Source organism: Rutilus rutilus (genome assembly GCF_951802725.1).
Source record: "Rutilus rutilus genome assembly, chromosome: 23".
Lineage (NCBI taxonomy): Eukaryota > Metazoa > Chordata > Actinopteri > Cypriniformes > Leuciscidae > Rutilus > Rutilus rutilus.
Window position 1 is genome coordinate 20,973,425 of NC_140233.1, and position 16,863 is coordinate 20,990,287.

The 16,863-nt window shown below is 41.6% G+C and overlaps 1 protein-coding gene across 50 annotated transcripts in view; it reads left to right on the forward strand.

Moving 5' to 3' along the window:
* Positions 1–16,863, forward strand: part of LOC311282608 (uncharacterized protein) — a 126,404-nt gene that overhangs the window by 15,535 nt on the left and 94,006 nt on the right. For 25 of the 50 annotated variants that reach the window (XM_084396449.1, XM_084396450.1, XM_084396496.1 and 22 more), the window contains 10 exons: positions 4,759–4,815; positions 5,367–5,432; positions 5,717–5,773; positions 7,405–7,461; positions 8,014–8,058; positions 8,680–8,733; positions 9,404–9,460; positions 14,471–14,527; positions 15,077–15,121; positions 15,745–15,789. In XM_084396449.1, the coding sequence (XP_084252575.1) occupies positions 4,759–4,815; positions 5,367–5,432; positions 5,717–5,773; positions 7,405–7,461; positions 8,014–8,058; positions 8,680–8,733; positions 9,404–9,460; positions 14,471–14,527; positions 15,077–15,121; positions 15,745–15,789 (540 nt within the window). Of the gene's footprint in view, positions 1–4,200; positions 4,297–4,758; positions 4,816–5,366; positions 5,433–5,716; positions 5,774–7,404; positions 7,462–8,013; positions 8,059–8,679; positions 8,734–9,403; positions 9,461–14,470; positions 14,528–15,076; positions 15,122–15,744; positions 15,790–16,863 lie in introns of those variants that run through there. The other 25 variants (XM_084396454.1, XM_084396486.1, XM_084396483.1 and 22 more) reach the window with 24 other exon arrangements.

The window sequence follows — 16,863 nt, forward strand, 5'->3', positions numbered from 1 at the left end:
GACGGAGCTCATGCGCGTACTTGCACAGGCCGCGGCGAGCATCGGCCTCGAGTGGTCTACGCCTGAGCAGCCTGCTCACAACCGGCTGGATGGGTACTTTCTGCCCGGGGAGCGAGTTTCGCCTGCGTCCAAGCCAGCGCTTTTTCTTCCTGAGCTTCACACAATGGCCACCCTGCAGATTTTCCAGGCCGATCTCCTCCCGAAAGCTGGACGAGAAAGGACCAGATGCAATCTGCGTGCCAGACTTAAGGAGTGCTACGGACCTAGCTCTCCGCGCTACTAAGTCTGCTGCACAGGCCATAGGACGGAGCATGGCCTCTCTCACCGTGACTGAGAGACACCCTGTGGTTAACGCTGTCTGAGATGTCTGAGTCCGAGCGCGCCGCTTTCCTCGACGCTCCGCTTTCTCCTGCTGGCCTCTTTGGATCTTCCGTCAAGGATTTCGCGGAAAGATTCGCCGAGGTACAGAAAGCGTCACAGGCCATGAAGCACTTCTTGCCGAAGCGCTCCAGTTCTGCAGCAGGCCGTGCGAAACCGTCTGCTCAGAGCTCAGAGCCTCAGCCTCCGCCCACCGCCGCCGCTTCGCAGCACCGACAGGCCCGAAGCGCGAGACCATGCTCTCGCTCATCCAGCCGCCGCCCCGCCCCGCGTGGTCCACGGCCTAGGATTGTGGTGAAGCCCGAGGCCCCGAAGTCGTCCTAGCTCGCCTAGGGAAACAACGGTGTTCAAGTCCCGCTGCGGCCGGACTTCCACCAAAGTTCATCGCTCGTCCAGTTCCAAAAAATGTTACTGGTCCAGTGTATTTCGCAGTAAACAAGCCAGTTCCACTGCCCGCTTGCCTGCACACAAATGCCGTTTTCACGGCTACCCAGATAAATCCCAAAAAGAGTGTATTTTCTGGTGTCCCGGCCACGGCCGATGGTGTTATATGTGTAGACAAAATGCCCACTGCCCAGTGCCCATTCCTACACACAAGCACAGCCCGTCACACAGGGCTTGCGTACATGAAATCGACTCAGATCTATTGCGCATTAAACGTAGTAAACGTGCCCACTACCCAGTGCCCACAAACACTACGTCCCGCATGTCTCACGGTTTCTGTAGAAACAAAACCAACATGCATTCGCTCTGCTCAGGCGAGCAATCTGCCCGCTGTTATCAGCGCACCCCCTGCCTCAAATGTCATGAGCGCAACGCTTATGTTACAGCACACCGAAGCCCCACCTGAGCGAACAGAGCGTGCTTCGTATTCAACCCCTAGCTATCCGTGCAGATGCAGGGGCAAGGCTACCCGGGGTTTCGAAGTGGGTGCTAAACATTATAAAAAGAGGCTATTCGCTGCAGTTTCGCCGACGCCCTCGCCGCTATACGGCGCACGTCGAAACCACGGTGAAAACAGAAGTAGCACATCTACTTCGAGCCGAAATCGGGAAACTGTTGAGCAAAGGGGCCATAGAGCCTTTATCTCAAGCTCAGAGCGAAGGGGGGCTATACAGCAGATACTTCCTGGTACCGAAAAAAGACGGGGGTCTCAGACCCATACTAGATCTAAGGCAGCTGAACAGAGTGCTTGCAAAGCGACAGTTCAGAATGCTCACGACCAGAAAAATCCTCACGCAGATTCGCCGAGGAGATTGGTTTGTGTCAATAGATCTGAAAGACGCGTATTTTCAAATACAGATAGCATCACGTCACAGGCGATTTTTGAGATTCGCCTTCGAGGGCCAGGCATATCAGTACACAGTCCTGCCGTTCAGCTTGTCCCTAGCACCCCGTACATTTACGATGTGCATGGACGCAGCGCTCGCACCCCTCAGACTTCAGGGCATGCGAGTATTGAACTACTTGGACGATTGGCTGATTCTAGCTCAATCTCGCTCAGAGCTCGTAGAGCACAGGACCATTTTACTCGATCACCTCGAGAATCTGGGTCTCAAAGTCAATTGGGCGAAGAGTTCTCTGTCCCCCAGACAGATAATATCTTTTCTGGGCACAGAGCTGGACTCGCTGTCCATGATAGCACGACTATCACCACAGCGCACACTGGACACTCAGCGCGCAGCGAGCTCTTTCCGCTGCGGCGCTTCTTTCCCGCTCAAGAAATTTCAGAGGATGCTAGGTCTGATGGTCGCAGCATCATCAGTACTTCAGCTGGGCTTGCTCCGTATGCGCCCACTGCAGTTCTGGCTGAAAGCACGAGTTCCACGCGGAGCGTGGGCCTCCGGTCTGCTTCTTCTCAGGGTCAATCAGAAGTGCATCGCAGCTCTGAAACCTTGGAAAGCAAACGACTGGTACCAATCAGGTGTAAGCCTGGGGACTTCCTCGGGGGTGAGGGTGGTGTCTACGGATGCATCCACCTCGGGATGGGGAGCACTGCTCGAGGGCAAATGGTAAAATGGTAAATGGACTGCATTTATATAGAGCTTTCACAGACCCAATGGCCACCAAAGCGCTTTACAATATTGCCTCACATTCACCCATTCACTCACTCATTCATACACCGACGGCGGTGTCAGCCATGCAAGGCGATCCAGCTCGTCGGGAGCAGCTGGGGTTAGGTGTCTTGCTCAAGGACACCTCGACACTTGGTCAGGTGGAACCGGGGATTGAACCACCAACCTTCCGGTTTGTAGACAATCTACATGAACCACTGAGCCACTGCCGCCCCAAATAATTTTGTCCCCAAATAAAGGGACACCACGTCTTGGTCCGCTCGGACAACGTGTCTGTGGTGTCCTACATAAATCGCCAGGGCGGCCTCAGGTCCCGGAACCTGTTCAGGCTAGCAGAACGCCTCCTGGTGTGGGCTCAGCGCAACCTGCTCTCGCTGAGAGCAGCGCACGTGCCAGGGCTCCTAAACATAGGACCAGACAGACTGTCCAGGAACAATGTTCCGACAGGCGAGTGGTCTCTACACCCACAGACAGTCCAACTGCTGTGGGAGAAATTCGGCAGAGCGGAAGTAGACCCAGTACTCGTTCCCTCTTCTAGAGAGAACCGAGGTTACGTTAGTAACCGAGTACGTTTGTGCATGAATGACATTTGGACAATGACATCACTGTTTTATCCAGAGTGGCTATATTTAATTTAACTAAATTAATAACTTATTTACAACAAAAATAAACCATCACTGAACTTACTTAAGCTGGACTATGACACTATTTTCTTCTAGATCTACTGTACAGGCGAAGCAAACTGTTTTGCGTTATTTTCCTGTTATCACTGTAAAGCTGCCTTGAAATAATCTGTATTATAAAAAGCGCTATATAAATAAAGGTGACTTGACTTGAATGCTAGATGTAATGCTCTTGCTATTTGTGTTTAGGCTGTAATGTGTGTGTATATATATATATATATATATACACATATATATACAGTATATATACATATTTACATACATGTATACATATATATATATATATATATATATATATATATATATATATATATATATATATATATATATCTATACTGTATATATACATATGCCATGGAATAAAAAACAAGAAATTAATACATTTATTGGAATTCTGCCTTTATTTCTAGCAATTCTGCCTTTAGCCCTGTTTCATATATATGTATGTATGTATGTATGTATGTCTATATAATCATAAACACAATGATGGGGTGAAATAGGCTGTGATGCATGGGGCACCAGGTGAAATCTTGCCTAGGGCAGCAAATTGGTCAGGGCCGGCCCTGCTAGGTCCTGTATTCTGTTGTGGTTTAGGCAGGCAAAGGAGGAGAGGAAGAGTTGGATCCAATAACAGCCGTTTCACTTTATTAATATACAAAACAAAGAAAACAAACCAACACAGAACAAAATTTGGCGCATAAGAAAATCTAACAGCTAGGCATCAAGCATAGACAATACAGGAAAAGGAAAATTGAACCAAACAGAGAGCTTAAATGCACACAGGATAAAGAGAAACTATCAAGACATGGGTGAAGAGAATCAGTAGACAGGGGGATAAAGTAGACACAGGGAAAACAGGACACAGGAACTAGCAAACTAAAAGTCATTAGAAAAGTAAACTTTTTTTTACAAAATTATTTACTGTTTGTCATGTTCTTTTATTAGTAATTCTTGTAATACAGAATGTTATTGTATTAAAACAAATCTATATCCTTGTAAGCATGACAAGTATTGCACAGTGAAACTATATTATTGATTTCTATATCAAAATATTCCAGCAGCCACTGCCACTACAATGTATTCTTCAGCCGAGTCTCAAACATCAGCTCCTATCACTACAAGCGTTTCTTCAACTGACCCTCAAACATCTACTGAAATAAGTGAGAATTGTTCAGGGAGAACTGTGTAAATACTATAGCTGTATTTTATAGATTTTTATTACCAATGATTATGATAATTGTGCCAAACAGCAGCACCAACGAGATGTAATTAATACAGATAGACTATTATGACATTTCAGTCAGAAAAACTGTTAATGCAGTTTACAGATGCTATTATATCATCTACTTTTAAAAGTTTTTGCAAGACAGAATTTAATTTTTTGTAGAAATGCCCTTTTAAGCATGTAAACGAATATTACTTGCATAATGTTTCTATTCATACATCTAAATATTTTAGTACCCCCTGCCACTACAAGCTCTTCTTCAACTGAGTATTTATATATATATATATATATATATATATATATATATATATATATATATATATATATCCTTATAAACATGACAAGTATTGCACAGTGAAACTGTATTTATATTTCTTTCCATATCAAAATAATCCAGCAGCCACTGACACTACAATATCATCTTCAACTGAGTCTCAAACACCAGCTCCTACAAGTGAGTATGTTTATTCATGGGCATTTGAGTAAACATGATAATAGAAAAATGATATCAGTAGTTTATTAACATGCTCATGCTCAAGTAATATTCATGTACAGTTGTCTAAACACTTTCTTAGAAAGTTCTACTGTTTTACTGTTACATGTAATAGGTACTTTGGTTTTTCAAATCACATCTGAGTACCTGAGTATCAAATATCAGCAAAAAAAATATATATATTGTGTAGTTTTATCCCCATTATATATTTCTGTGATAATAATTCTGGAAACGCAGAATGTCATTGTATGCAAAAAAAGTCTTTGTAAGCATGTCAAAAAATATTAAGAAAAGTGTAATATAATTGTATTTATTTCATGTCACTTCCTGAGTATCAAACATCAGTGCCTGCCAGTGAAAACATTTATAATGTAAAATAATATGTTATTCTGCTAACAATAATACATTGATTGTAATACAAAATGTAATTTTTTTATGCATGTCATTGTTAGGTTGTAAGTAATATTTCGTAAATGTTTGTTTTTATTTCTTTATATGTCCATATATCACAGCATCCCCTGTAACTACAAGCATTTCTTCAACTGACTCTCAAACATCTACTCAAACAACTTCTACAAGTGAGTGTTGTTCACGGACAACTGTGTAAACACTTATAGCTTTATTTTATTCCCTTTTTATTACTGTCAAACAGTAGCACCTACGAGATGTAAATAATATAGACAGACAATTATGACATTTAATTTGGGAAAACTGTATTAACGCAGTTTACAGATGCTGTCATATCATCTTCTTTTAAAAGTTTTTGCAAGGAATAATGTCATTTTATGCAGAAATGTCCTTTTAGGAATGTCAATGAATATTACTTGCATTGTGTTTCTATTCATACATCTAAATATTTTAGCACCCCCTGCCACTACAAGCTTTTCTTCAACTGAGTCTCCAACATCAGCTTTTTATAGTGAGTAATTTATATTTATGGACAATTAATATTTATGGACAATTAAGTAAGCATGTTAATAGGAAAATTAGATTAGTAGTTAGCTCATTTTAGTGTTAATGTGGTAAATAATAAAAATTATTACAATAACTATACAGGACAATGAACTGAACCAAACACAGGACTTAAAATACACACAGGATAATGAGAAACTAAACAAGACACAGGTGAACACAATCGGTAACCAAGAGAACAAACTAACTGAGCTTAGACGTGATATTAACCCCCTCCCCCCCACCCCCGAGGGAGGGGGAGGTATAATCCATACTGGGGTGGGCAGGAGGGCCAAGACACCCAGGCGAAAGAGTCCATGGAGGGACCAGTGGAGAGAGAAACCAAGGAGTGGCTGGTGGTGGAAGGAACCACAGAGGAGTTGATGGGGAAGGCCTCTTGCGACACCAGTGAATACACTTCTGCTGATGATTCTGAATGGCTGAAGGTCTACGGTGGTGCTCTACTCGGTTTTGACAAGGGCAGAGCCGTGGGAACTGAAGACCAAAGTGGAGTCAGGTGGGCTGGATACCAAGGAGCAGATTGAGGGATGAAGGACCAAATTGGCACCACAGGCCCGGCGGTCCAAGGTGGAACCGAAGGGTCAGAGGACTGAGGCAGAGATGAGGGCTCGGAAGACAGAGCTGGAGGCAGTGGGAGTAAGGACAAAGGAGGAGCTGGAGGGACGGTGTAGTCGGTGGAGCCAAAAGGGTGGTGGGATGAGACATAGCCAGAGGCAGAGCCGGTGTCTCAGGAAGATGAGGCAAGCTGGGCAAATGAGCGGCCAGTGAAGGGTGTGGATCCACAGACCCAGCTGGAGCCAGCAGAGGGGGTGAAGTCAGCAGAGGAGGCGGAGCCAGTAAACTGGATGGAGCCTGTAGAGGGGGTGGAGCCAGGGAGCAGTGCAGAACAAGCCAAGACGAAGGAGCCAGGGAGCTGGGTGGAACCGGTGGAGATGAAGGAGCCAGGCAGAGCCAGCGGAAATGAAGGAGTCAGGGAGCCAGGCGGAACCAGCTGAGACAAAGGAGTTAATGGTGGAGGAAGGACTCACTGATGTGGTCCCCAAAGGAGCGATCATCCTGGGAGAGGAGGAAGCTGCAAATATCTGGAAGATGTGTTTATATTCTTTAGCCGCTGTATTCTGTTATGGTTTAGTCAGGCAAAGGATGAAAGGGAGAGGTGGATCCAATAACAGCCGTTTGACTTTTCTAATGAAACAAAACAAAGAAAACAAACCAACAAGGTACAAAATTTGGCGCAAGAGATATTCTAACAGTTAAGCATCAAGCATAGACAATACAGGTCATTGAACTGAACCAATCAGAGAGCTTAAATGCACACAGGATAAAGAGAAACTAAACAAGGCACGGGTGAAGACAATCTGTCACCAAGGGAATAAAGTAGACCCAGGGAAAACAGGAACTAACAAACTAAGTCATTGGAAAAATAAACTGTTTTGACAAAATTATTTACTGTTTGTCATGTTCTTTTAATAGTAATTCTTATAATACAGAAAGTTATTGTATTAAATAAAAATATCCTTGTAAGCATAAGTATTGCACATTGAAACTATTAATTCTTTCTATATTCAAATATTCCAGAAGCCACTGCCACTACAATCTCTTCTTCAACTACTTCTCAAACATCAGCTCCTACAAGTGAGATTGAATGTTAATTCATGGACATTTGAGTAAACATGATAATAGGAAAATTATATCAGTAGTTTATTCACATGCTCATTCTAGAGTAATATTCATGTAGAGTTATCTAAAAATGTCCTTAGAAAGTTCTTCTTTTTTACTGTTAGAAGTAATAGGTACCTCAATATTTCAAATCACATCCTTAGTATCACCCATCAGCAGCTAAATTTAAAAAAATGTGTACCGTTTAATGTCTATATTTTATATTTGTGTGATAATAATTTTTGAAACGCAGAATTTCATTGAATGCAAAAAGGTCTTTGTAAACATGTCAACAAATATTAAGAAAATTGTAATAATAATTGTTCTTATTTCATGTCACTTTCTGAGTATTAAACAATAGTGCCTACCAGTTCAAATGTTTAAAATGTAATATAATACAAGTTTTTCTTTTAACAATAAAACATGGATTGTACTACAAAAGTTAATTGTATGAACATATGCCATTGTTATCTTGCAAGTACTATTTCGTAAATGTTTGTATTTTTATTTCATTATATGATATTACAGCACCCCCTGTCACTACAACCAATTCTCCAACATCTACTCCAACAAGTGAGTATTTTTCATGGACAGCTGTGTAAGCACTTATAGCTGTATTTTATCATTTTTTATTACTAATGAAGTTTTATTACAATTGTGTCAAACAGCAGAACCTACAAGATGTAATTAATATACATAGACAATGATGACATTTCAGTTGGAAAAACAGGCATGTCTTGTTTGCCAATTTACCCTTTGTGTATTTAGACCCCAGTGTTTCCTGTTTTCGAGTCTTGTCCTACATGGATGTGATTTATATATATATATATATATTAGGGGTGTAACGGTTCACAAAATTCACGGTTCGGTTCGATACGATACACTTGTGTCACGGTTCGTTTCGGTACAGTTCTGTACATTTTTGATACAGCAAAAAGAAAGAAATGCCAGAGAAATTTCCTTTATTTAATTTCTTTAATTCTTTTTTTATTAAAACTAACATCATAAAGTATGATATTTTTTTACTTTGAGCAATTATGGAGCTATAATTGACTGTTTTTAGGAGCATATAAAACAAAACAGCATGCATTGTACTACAAAAGTTAATTGTATGAACATATGCCATTGTTATCTTGCAAGTACTATTTCGTAAATGTTTGTATTTTTATTTCATTATATGTCCATATATTACAGCACCCCCTGTCACTACAACCAATTCTCCAACATCTACCCCAACAACTTCTACAAGTGAGTATTTTTCATGGACAGCTGTGTAAGCACTTATAGCTGTATTTTATAATTTTTTATTACTAATGATGTTTTGTTACAATTGTGTCAAACAGCAGCACCTACGAGATGTAATTAATATACAAAGACAATGATGACATTTCAGTTGGAAAAACAGGCGTGTCTTGTTTGCCAATTTACCCCTTGTGTATTTATTCCCCAGTGTTTCCTGTTTTCCTTGTCAAGTCTTGTCCTACATGGATGTGATACACCGAACCGTGACACAAGTGTATCATATCGAACCGAACAGTGAATTTTGGGAACCGTTACACCCTAATATATATATACTGTATATATATATATATATATATATATATATATATATGTATATATACACAGTATATATAAGCCCTAAATCAAACAATTAATCTGCATATTCGCAAATGTTTTTTAGATAATTAATCATCAGCCATCGTGGCAGCCCTACCTATGAGATGTAATTAATATAGATAGACAATTATGACATTACAGTTTGAAAAACTGTATCTATGCAGTTTACAGATGCTGTCATATCATCTTCTATTAACAGTTTTTGCAATACAGAATTTAATTTCATGCAAAAATGTCCTTTTATGCATGTCAACGAATATTACTTGCATTATGTTTCTATTCAAACATTTAAATATTTTAGCAGCCCCTGCCCCTACAAGCTCTTCTTCACCTTTGACTCAAACATCAGCTTCTTCCAGTGAGTATTTTTATTTGTGAACAATTGGGTAAACATGTTAATAGGAAAATTATATCAGTAGTTTGTTTATTTTAGTGTCAATTTGGTAAATTGTAGTACTTCATCATATATGTGATGCGGTAGGCTGGTCCTCACCACACACATTTGTGAGGTTTTACAACTTGGATCTAGGCTCCACTCCAGGGTCTAGGGTGCCTGTATCTTAGTGTGCGCAATGATTTCACATAGACAGGCATTGGTTATTAGTTCACTGAAGAGGGAACGAACCGCTGCGTCGCCCTGCCATACTCTCTGCATGCCTGTGAACGACTTGGTTCAGCCTATCAGAAGCTAGCGTGGTCTGCTTTTGGGTATGCTTTATAGTTTCCTGGTCTGTCACGTCACCCGCCAATGATGTCTCGTCACACCATTGGACTGATTCTACATGTGCTTCATGACCCGGGGCATTCCCACAGTGTCTCAACGCAACGTCTCGTTCCCTCTTCAGGCAACGTCTCGGTTATGTATGTAACCCTCGTTCCCTGAAGGAGGGAATGGAGACGTAGTCTGAGACGTAGTCTTGACGTACCGTACTGTTTGGGATCACGCTTAGGGAGCCTGTAATATTTGAGTATTGATAAAACGAGCCAATGCACATTGGCGTGCGAGATTCGCATTTCGCGCTCTGCCCCGCAGCGTGGGTATTAATACGGAAGCGGATGCACGCACCATTTATTTTTGGCTGAGGAGCCGAGCGGAGGCCGGAGTCAGCAGTGGTTGATATTGCAATATTGTTAACGGGACTAAGTCTCCGTTCCCTCCTTCAGGGAACGAGGGTTACATACGTAACTGAGACGTTCCCTTTCAGATTGGGATCCCAATTAACATGCTGCCACCTTCTAGGGAGACAGCCCTCCCTCCAACCCATCTTGCAAGAAGGAAAGCACAGTACCGATTGAACATCTTCGGGGGTCTTCTCGGTGAGAAGAACACCACTCAATGAAGAGGTTCCACTTCAGGGAGTAAGCATGCCTCGTAGAGGGTGCTCTCGCAGAAGTGATGGTGTCTATGACAGCTTGTGGTAGATCACCTAGAACCTCCGCGTCCCGTCTAGGGACCAGACATGGAGTTTCCAGTGATCTGGACGTGGGTGCAAATACGGTGCACAGTCTCTGAGAGAGGCGGTCCTCCCTGAGAGGAATGGGCCAGGTAGGGGCTGTCGAGAGAAGCATCAGTGCGGGGAAACAGATCTATCTGTGTGGCCCGGAAGTGGTCCCAAATCAGCTGGACCGCCTGGGGATGGAGTCTCCACTCTCCCTGGGCCACAGGCTGACGTGAGAGGTCCTTGGTGGCATGATTGAGCTGGCCGGGGATATAAGTGGCACGAAGCGACCTCCGATGCTTCTGACTCCATAGGAGAAGATGGCGGGCGAGTTGTGACATTTGAGGGGAGCGTAGAATAACTTGATGGTTGATGTACGCAACAATTGCAGTGTTGTCCGTACGGACCAGCACATACTTGCCGAGCAGCGGCATTTTGATGTGTCTCAGAGCAAGGTGTACTGCTAACAACTCGAGGCAGTTGATGTGCCAATGCAGTTGGGGGCCCGTCCAGACCCCTGCTACTGCATGCCCGCTGTACATCGCCCCCCAGCCGGTGTTTGAGGCATCTGTGGAATCCACAGCATACCTGAACACTTGTTTTAGATGTTCAATCGGTACGGTGCTTTCCTTCTTGCAAGATGGGTTGGAGCGAGGGCTGTCTCCCTCCACCCTCAAAGTGTATGTTGCCTCTATTGCCGTACATCACGATGCAGTTGATGGGAGATCCGTGAGGAAACGAAGGGTCTGACCACGGGCTGAGGGTTTGGCGGCAGGCTGGGGTGATTGTCACACGGAACGTGCCGCTCTGCGACGCCCATCTCGGGACTCGGCCGTGAAGTCAGTGCTGAAGTGGTCTCATATGAAGCAAACCCAGCGGTGTTTGACAAAGCCTCATGAGCCTCCGAAAAGTTTCAGTGGGACCACTGTTCTGCGCTTGACAGTATTCAATCAGCTCAGCACTGACTGGACACGTTCCTCTGTGAGGCGTGCCGTCTGTGGACCGAGTCCAGCTACATTCCGAGAAAAGAGATCCTCTGCACAGGGGCGAGTTTGCTCTTTTCCTAGTTGATCCGAAGATCCAACTGACTGATATGCTGGAGCAGCAAGCTCCAACTGCTCCCGAGACTGAGCTAGTATCAGCCAATTGTCAAGATAGTTGAGGATACGAACACCACGCTCTCATGGAAGCAATGGCCACCTCCATGACCTTTGTAAAGACTTCATAATTAGCGGGCCGCCGGGGAAGGATGTGCCGGATCACCTCAGTCTGCTTCTGGGTGGCGGAGAACTGTTGGGCGAAGTCCTCCACCGCGTTACCGAAGAGCCCAACCTGGGAAATGGGGGAGTCCAGGAACCGAGACTTGTCAGTCGTCCTCATATCGGTCAGGTTGAAATCAGAGATGGCGCTCCTGGACCACTAGAGTGGACGTTGTCAGACCTTCGTGCCCCGGAGGGCGAGGTCGGTTGCGTTGCGGAGCTCACCCATGATCTTGCGGACTACCCTCGTTCATGTCCATTAGTGCTTTGGCCTGGTGGACGTGCAGCAACACCATGGCATGCAGGGAGGACCTGCAAAGCCCACAGGTTTTGTTCTCTCCCAGAAGGAGGTAGCACAGCTGAGTCGTCATCTCCAGAGTCTAGCTCGCCTTATGATCCAGCGATTGAAATCCTGTCCTCAGGAGGAGCCTCGTACGAAACAGCTGGTTGGTCCACTACAGAGGGACCAGCACGTTCAGTAGGGAGCTTCACCGGCTGCGGTGTGACAGAGGAGTGAGGGGCCCACGGGGACTGGTTACCGGGTGGGGAAGCCCTCACTGTGATCCTCAGATCACCCATCCCACACGGAGCAGTAGCTCTCTTCTGGGGTCGGCCAGAAGGGGCGCTAGAGCGGGGCATGGGAATGAGGACTCCACCTTCACGGATGAAGGCGAGTCTCAATCTCAACACTGAGATAGTCTTGTTCCCACAATGAGAACATGAACCATCCACAAAAGCTGCTTCAGCGTGCTGAATGCCCAAACACGTGATGCATCTATTGTGACCGTCAGCTTGAGACAGGGAACGACCGCATCCAGAAATGCATGGCATCTTGAAAAAGCCGCAAATACACCCTTGTTGCTATTTCTGGAAATGGGACTCTCACCAGTGCCGTAACACTGAAACTGAATGACCGTGGCAACACTGACGGGATGGTGCAGCCTGTACCAGTGAAGCACTCACTTCTCCGCCCTCTAACCAGCTGTCAAACAAACAAACACAAAGAGAATGATGTTAAAACAGCAGTTGCACTCGCGCTGTAGAACCACCAGCACCAGGAGAGCCTTCCAGAAGAAGCATCGACACACTCGCTCGTTGAAAGAATCAACACTCTTCGGAAACATTGACATGAAGACCGATCGGCTCCGAAGTGAGAGACAAATGGTGTGTGCATCAATACTCGAAGATGACAGGCTCCCTAAGCGTGATCCCAATCAGTACAGTACGTCCGACTACGTTGAACGTTAACGAACTGAAAGGGAACCAGGGTTACATAAGTGACAAAATATTTGTAGTGTGTTTTTTAAGCATGCAGCAAATGATAGTAGGCCATTCATTGGTAAAAAAAATTCTTACTGTTGGTTAACGGTTAACTGGTTAATTAGCATCCCTGTATGTATAGCTAGATCAAATTAGTGCAGAATCAACTTTGCTTTGCGATCGCGTCATGGATCAGCCAAGTGTATATACAGTATATATATATATATATATATATATATAATTTATATTTGTCATGATTCCTGTCTTGTGTTCCCCTGGTCTTGTGTGGACTTTTATGTTTTTTCCTGTTTTGCGCCATGTTTTGTAGTCCTTTAAAGTTTTTCTTGTTAATTAGTTCTTTGATTGTTTCTATATGTCTTGTTTGCCAATTTATTTATTAAATTAATCACAATTATTTAATGAATGCTAACACAAAAATTGTATGGCAAAGCCTTAAATCAAACAATTAATCAGCATAATCGTCAAAGCTCTAAAACAATTAATTGGCATAATCACAATTGTTTTGTCCTAATTAATTGTCAGCCAAATTTCATTGTTGTGACAGCCCTACCTACGGGATGTAATTAATATAGATAGACAATTATGAAAAACTGCATTTACGCAGTTTATGACACAGATGCGGTCATATCTTCTTCTGTTAACAGTTTTTGCTATATAAAAAAAATAAAATAAAAAACTTGCCTAATGTAATGCAGAATTTAATTTCATGCAAAAATTTCCTATTATGCATGTCAACGAATATTAAGCCAAGAACTACAGTAATTCCATAAATAAGTCCATAAAACCTCTCAAGGACCAAAAATGGGAAGGGGGAATATTTGTTTAAACATGTCATTAAGTCCAGTCCAAAAAAAGGTGATCAGTGAGTGGTCAGGGTAATGGGTCTTATACGCCAGGTCTAGGATCTCACTGATGTGGTCCCCAAAGGAGCGATCATCCTGGGTGAGGAGGAGATGGTGAATGACTGGAAGATTTTTATCTTTGGCGCATGAGAAAATCTAAAGCTAGGCTTCTAGCATAGACAATACAGGACAATGAACTGAACCAAACAGATGCCTTAAAAGCACACAGGATAAAGAGAAAGTTAACAAGACACGGGTGAACACAAAACATAAGCAAGGGAACAAACTAGACACAGGGAAAACAGGAAACAGGAATAACAAAGTAAAAGTCATTGGAAAAGCAAACAGTTTTAACTAAATTATTTACTGTTTGTCATGTTCTTTTAATAGTAATTATTGTAATACAGAATTACAGAATGTCGTATTTTAAAAAATCTTTAAAAAAAAAAAATATATATATATATATTTATCCTTGTAAATATATCCTATGATATGTATTGCTCAATAAAACTGTATTTATATTTCTTTCTATATAAAAATATTCCAGCAGCCACTGACACTACAATCTCTTCTTCAACTCATTCTTCAACATCAGCTCCTACAAGTGAGTATGTTTATTCATGAATATTTGAGTAAACATGTTAATAATAAAATTATTTCAGTAATTTATTCACATGCTCATGCTAGAGTAATATTCATGTAGAGTTATCTAAAAACGTCCTTAGAAAGTTCTTCTTTTCTACTGTCAGAAGTAATAGGCACCTGAATATTTCAAATCGCATCCTGAGTATCACCCATCAGTAGCTAAAATAAAAAAATGTGTACCGTTTAATGTCTATATTATATATTTGAGTGATAATTTTTGAAATGCAGAATTTCATTGAATGCAAAAAGGTCTTTGTAAACATGTCAACAAATATTAAGAAAATTGTAATAATAATTGTTCTTATTTCATGTCACTTTCTGAGTATTAAACAATAGTGCCTACCAGTTCAAATGTTTAAAATGTAATATAATACAAGTTTTTCTTTTAACAATAAAACATGGATTGTACTACAAAAGTTAATTGTATGAACATATGCCATTGTTATCTTGCAAGTACTATTTCGTAAATGTTTGTATTTTTATTTCATTATATGTCCATATATTACAGCACCCCCTGTCACTACAACCTATTCTCCAACATCTACTCCAACAAGTGAGTATTTTTCATGGACAGCTGTGTAAGCAGTTATAGATGTATTTAATTATTTTGTATTACTAATGAAGTTTTATTACAATTGTGTCAAACAGCAGAACCTACAAGATGTAATTAATATACATAGACAATGATGACATTTCAGTTGGAAAAACAGGCATGTCTTGTTTGCCAATTTACCCTTTGTGTATTTAGACCCCAGTGTTGCCTGTTTTCCTTGTCGAGTCTTGTCCAACATGGATGTGATTTTTATATATATATATTAGGTGTGTAACGGTTCACAAAATTCACGGTTCGGTTCGATACGATACACCTGTGTCACGGTTCGTTTCGGTACGGTTCTGTACATTTTTGATACAGCAAAAAGAAAGAAATGCCAGAGAAATTTCCTTTATTAAATTTTTTTAATTCTTTTTTTATTAAAACTAACATCATAAAGTATGATATTTTTTTACTTTGAGCAATTCTGGAGCTATAATTGACTCTTTTTAGGAGCATATAAAACAAAACAGCATGGATTGTACTACAAAAGTTAATTGTATGAACATATACCATTGTTATCTTGCAAGTACTATTTCGTAAATGTTTGTATTTTTATTTCATTATATGTCCATATATTACAGCATCCCCTGTCACTACAACCAATTCTCCAACATCTACTCCAACAAGTGAGTATTTTTCATGGACAGCTGTGTAAGTATGGAAGGCATTTTCTGCCAAATTTAAATAAATAAATTAAATGATTAAAATTAAAATTAAAACCAGATTAACGATTTCATTACAGAAAACTGTACGCAAAATATGTGACAAAATTGAGAATTAAAATTAAATGATTTCATTTTCACGGTGACAGAGCATCATCCCTGTCAAATTGAAAAATAAAATGCAATTGGTGATTTTACATTTCATTTTCACTACAGTCTCGAGGTAAGACTGCCAATATTAAAATGAAAAGCCAAACGTGAAAAAGAAACTACAAATACAGTTTTTACAAAGCTCTTTATTAATGCTCACGCAATAATAGTGACACAATTCAAATTCAAATGTAAATTTTCGTTTTCATTTTAATTCCTCTTTCACAGTTTTCATTTTCGTTTTCATTTTCAAAGACAACCAGCATGCAAATTCTATGTTAATGAGTGGGTGTGGCTTGTAACGGCGCTAGAGGCACGCCTTCTGTAAAGCGAAGTCGCCGACGTCCCTGTTGCATGAGCTGAATGTGTGAAACGAAATTATTTAAATGTGATTATATTGTAATCGAGACGACGAGATATGGCGAAATCTGTTAGTGAGCTTTTGCGGGAAGCTACCACAGCATTAGTGGAAACAACCAGCCTGACCAGCATACTTCAAACCCTCGGCGCACTGCAGTTCCTCGGCCTGAGGCGCGGGCATCTTCAGTTGCCAGAGAAACTGTTAGTCAAGTCAAGTCTTGATCGCTAGCTTTAACCGAGGAACTCAGCCAATGTTTCATATTCGCGTCGTGCCTAACAACGCCCTTCAGCCGTGACTTATTCAGATACAGCACTAGCCTAGACTCTAGAGCACCTTATTGCTTTTATAAAACGGTTACCACACAATACAAATATTAAACCCGAAAAATATGTAGCTATGCAACTTTCATGAAGTAAAATCACTAAAAGCCAATTCCTTCCGCTGGAAAAAAAAAAATAGTCCCTGACCATAAAGCAACAGGAGAAGTTACATTATTTCTCCATTAGATGGAGACAAAGACTGTCTTA